The following is a 3,891-nucleotide window of genomic DNA, read 5'->3' on the forward strand; positions in this document are numbered from 1 at the left end:
AATTTGTAAACTTAAAGCCAAAGAACTTTTATGAAAGGTCACCCTCGTCCTAACATCATTAGAACGGAACTCCGCTCTCCTCTTGTGGTCTATCTCTAGATAACTCGGCTGTGTGTGAAATTGGCCTTGCGATTCCTCGAGATCGTTCTGATCCAGAGTTTAACACAGGAGATCTACTGAACTATATGCTTTCAACTGGTCCATCTCCGTTCATCGTTACCAAGTTGGGCCGATTCTAAACAGGCACTGTCCAATAGGCATACCTGCGGAGATGCCAAACATGGAGATCTACTGAACTATATGCTTTCAACTGGTCCATCTCCGTTCATCGTTACCAAGTTGGGCCGATTCTAAACAGGCACTGTCCAATAGGCATACCTGCGGAGATGCCAAACATGTTGATGGATCCATTTCCATGAAACATTTCAACACTAGTTTTAACATCACAATGGTCTAATTCCGAAACCTAACCTAACTTAATCTATTTGTTTTCGAAAGACCTTTCTTTGAAAAATTTAATAATTGAAAAATGAGGTCAAAGGTTCTAGAAAATGGTATCTATCACAAACGCCGATTCTCAACAAGAGTATCAATAATTTGAGATCACCACCTGAGACAGTTTGTTTTCTATGGAGTTTACTAACCCCGAATTTCGAAAATACCATACAAAAATTTTCGAAAATAAATTATATATATATTTTAAAAGATTTTATATGATTTGCTGGAACTGTCGACACTTTCAATCACTCAACTACTGCAGTAGCAACCATCGCGTGTGTTTGACTTAATCCAATCGATGAATTTGCTGACACGAGTATAAACACCCGGTGCATCTGGTTGAGCGCAACCGTAACCGAAGGAGACAACACCTGTGAAGCGGAGAAATATTAAATTAATTTCTATTTCTTCACCAATCTACGCCAAATTAGCAAAATAAATTGAAACTCACCCGCCAATTTGAATCTGCCCTCATTGACAATCAATGGGCCACCGCTGTCGCCTTGGCAGGCATCCTTGCCACCGGTCTTCACGAGTCCAGCGCATAGCATAACGTCGGTGATTTTGCTCTTATAACGCGTCTCACGACACTGACGATTGGAGATGATGGGCACGGTGGCCTCCTGCAGATAATTGGAGGTGACGCCACCCTCCTTCACAAGACCCCAACCAGCGACGATGGCCTGTGGGAAATCATTTTGTGTGTCTTCAAAATATTCATTGTAGCTGTTTTTACTGTTGTTCTACTTACATCTTTGTTGTCGAAGTTATGATTAATGTTGGGTAAGCAAACGGGACGCACGCTGCTGGTGAACTGCACGGGCGAGTCCAACTTCAAGATGGCGATGTCATTTATAATTCTCGTTTGATCGTATTGCGGATGTATGGTTGTTTGGATGACCTGTGTGGGTGTTGGGGGAAAACGTTTGCTGGTTAGTCTTACTGAGTATCACTTACAGTTATGCTTTTGCGGAGAGTTCAGCTAATAAATTATTTGCTTGCTTGCGCAAGCTGTAGGTCTAAGCTGAACTGAGTGCATTTCTTTGTTGCGAAGAGTGAATGCAGCACTTACAACTTCCGGCAGCCGTTTTGGTGGTAATGGTATACCGCTTATTATGGCGTGCTATTTGTTAAAGTAGCTGGGAACTTGCCTTCCATTTTTATTTTCTGATTTTAGTTTTTATACCCAGCGTATAAAAGAGTTACAAAGTAAGCAAGCAGATATCGGTAAAATATAGACTATTTGGAAGTTTTGAGCTCTCTTAGAAACCACACGATTTTTTTTTTTGACTGAGGATTTCAAAAATCGTGGTTCATTTTGGAGGTATCTGTTCACGCTCAAGCTTTTGTTTGAGCCTTTTCATGAGCTCACGATCCTTCCATGACAACTATGGAACATTCTTTAAAACCTTTATTTTGGGATGTGTTTCTAAAGAACGCGCCTTTGTCAGGCTAGGTTCTTCTGGCAGCTAATGTGAGCTACAACTCTCTGGAAGAAAGGACTCTTTGACTAGACACTCCCGAAAAACTAAACAACTCTAGAAGATTATCACTAATTCACTGATATACCATAGATCGGGTCATGGGTCAAAATCGCAGATCGAATTTCAAAATATGTCAGTTTTTCTAAGGTGGCATATGACTTGAAAGATCTTTCTTTTGATGAGATCGCCCAAACTAAATGGAACTTGTGAGTCGAAACTCCAAGAAATTGCCGCAGTGAAGCGATTGCCATAACGGATTTCATATTAAATTTGTCAGTAAGAAACCCCGTTGTTGGGTTCTTATACCACACCGTTGACTTTAGAATAGCACTTTACAACGCATTCCCTGACTATTTCATTTTCCACATTTTTCTTTGTCTTATTACGACAATCTCACCTTTCTAGTGATGCCAGGATCCCCCGACGATCTATCCAATTGCAGTAATCGTACAGTTATCTGATCACGATTATTTTGTACACAATGCGCCGCCGTCAGCACATAGCGATCATTAATCAGCGAGCCGCCACAGAAGAGACGCGCATGCCAGCGTCCCTTAAGTAGTTGCGCCGTCCAAGGGTACTTGTTGTGACGCACCTGTGTGCCGCCAACGATGCGATTGACATTCGGTGTGCCACAGACTGTAGGCGCAGATTGAAAAAAATAATGAAAAATTAGAAAGTTTTTTTTGCAAAATGTTCTTCGAGAAATACTCACAGCATTGCGCGGCACAACGACCGGCGCGTCCTTTATCTTCCTCCGCAAAAGCCGGTCCAGCGGGACGTTCATAGAAATAGGCGGCTTGCACGCCAAGCGCCAAGCAACACACCACAACGGCGCAACACAACACAAAGGATTTCATTGTTTGAACACTATGCACTTTTCGAAAATAAAAATTAAACGGAATGAACTCGCACTTGTTTATATGTTTACGCGGAAATTAAATAAAAATTCCTTCAGGCAACGAATCTTTTTAGCTGCCACTTGCTGCAGCAGACTGTTTCGAAATGTCTCAGCATTTAGCGGCTGCTGCCCTTCTTATAGTTTACGCATGGCTGTTGGCGTCGCCGTTTATTGCGTCTGCGCGCACGCAATCCGCACCAAATGCGCAAAAATATAACAGAAAGCAACAACAACCAATAATATGGTCCAATAACAAAATGCTTGTCAGCCAAAATTTACAACAAAATAAAATTACGCCGAAATCATATGCGATTTTGGTCAGCTTTTCGATTTTTTTTATTGTATTTTCATCTTCTTCATATTCCCAAATTTTTAAGCTGAACTTTCTTTGTTGTGGCTTACAAACATATTAACATACAGATAAACATTCCCACAATCACGATGTGACTGTGGCTTATCGTTCATTAAACACGACGAGAGCAAAAAGAATTACAACAAAAATTAAAACACACAAAAAAGTAGCGTCACAATCAATAATTTTTGGTCCACAGCGCCTATAAATTTATTTATTAGCCCATTTGAAATCGCTGAATTTTTAATTTTACACACTGCTTTGCATAACCATAAAAGCGTGGCAAATGCGCTCAGAACAGACTCGGCGACTAAATGCTACTTCCTCCGAAGTGATTCAAATCTTAATGGCCCTTTGAATTTTTTTGTTTTTTTTTTGCGGCTGCAGAAATATTTTAGGTGAAGGTGTGGATTTTTATTTTGTTAGTGTCAAAATACAAAAACAGCAGAAAAAATATAATATTAAAGTACGATGTAACGGTTTTTGTTAGTATTAATAAAAAGGGTTTTAATTTTAAATTCGGTAATTTGGAGATTTTTACACTGAGAAATATTTAAAAAATATTAAAAAAAAATGTTCGATTTTCAAATTAATTCTTATGATTTTTTATGTATTATTTCAATTAAAAAAAATGAAAATTATTTTTATTTCATTTT

The 3,891-nt window shown here is 39.3% G+C and overlaps 1 protein-coding gene across 1 annotated transcript; it reads right to left on the reverse strand.

Moving 5' to 3' along the window:
- Positions 1–672: 672 nt before the first annotated feature.
- Positions 673–3,005, reverse strand: Tmprss6_0 (trypsin-1). Its single transcript, XM_011192094.3, has 5 exons — positions 2,698–3,005; positions 2,380–2,621; positions 1,250–1,399; positions 950–1,181; positions 673–869 (listed from the first exon to the last, which is right to left on the reverse strand). The coding sequence occupies exons 1-5, from the start codon at positions 2,840–2,842 to the stop codon at positions 748–750; spliced, it is 891 nt and encodes a 296-aa protein (XP_011190396.2). The 5' UTR covers positions 2,843–3,005; the 3' UTR covers positions 673–747.
- Positions 3,006–3,891: the final 886 nt, after the last annotated feature.

Source organism: Zeugodacus cucurbitae, chromosome 3, assembly GCF_028554725.1.
Source record: "Zeugodacus cucurbitae isolate PBARC_wt_2022May chromosome 3, idZeuCucr1.2, whole genome shotgun sequence".
In the NCBI taxonomy this organism is placed as follows: Eukaryota; Metazoa; Arthropoda; class Insecta; order Diptera; family Tephritidae; genus Zeugodacus; species Zeugodacus cucurbitae.

What these genes read in the sequence shown, in the direction of transcription:
- Tmprss6_0 (XM_011192094.3), bottom strand. Translation starts at nt 2,842, where the DNA reads ATGAAATCCTTTGTGTTGTGTTGCGCCGTTGTGGTGTGTTGCTTGGCG. An exon ending in TCGTTGTGCCGCGCAATGCT is followed by an intron (nt 2,622 to 2,697) that starts GTGAGTATTTCT and finishes CTGCGCCTACAG; the next exon opens with TCTGTGGCACACCGAATGTC. An exon ending in GGGCAGATTCAAATTGGCGG is followed by an intron (nt 870 to 949) that starts GTGAGTTTCAAT and finishes TCCGCTTCACAG; the next exon opens with GTGTTGTCTCCTTCGGTTAC.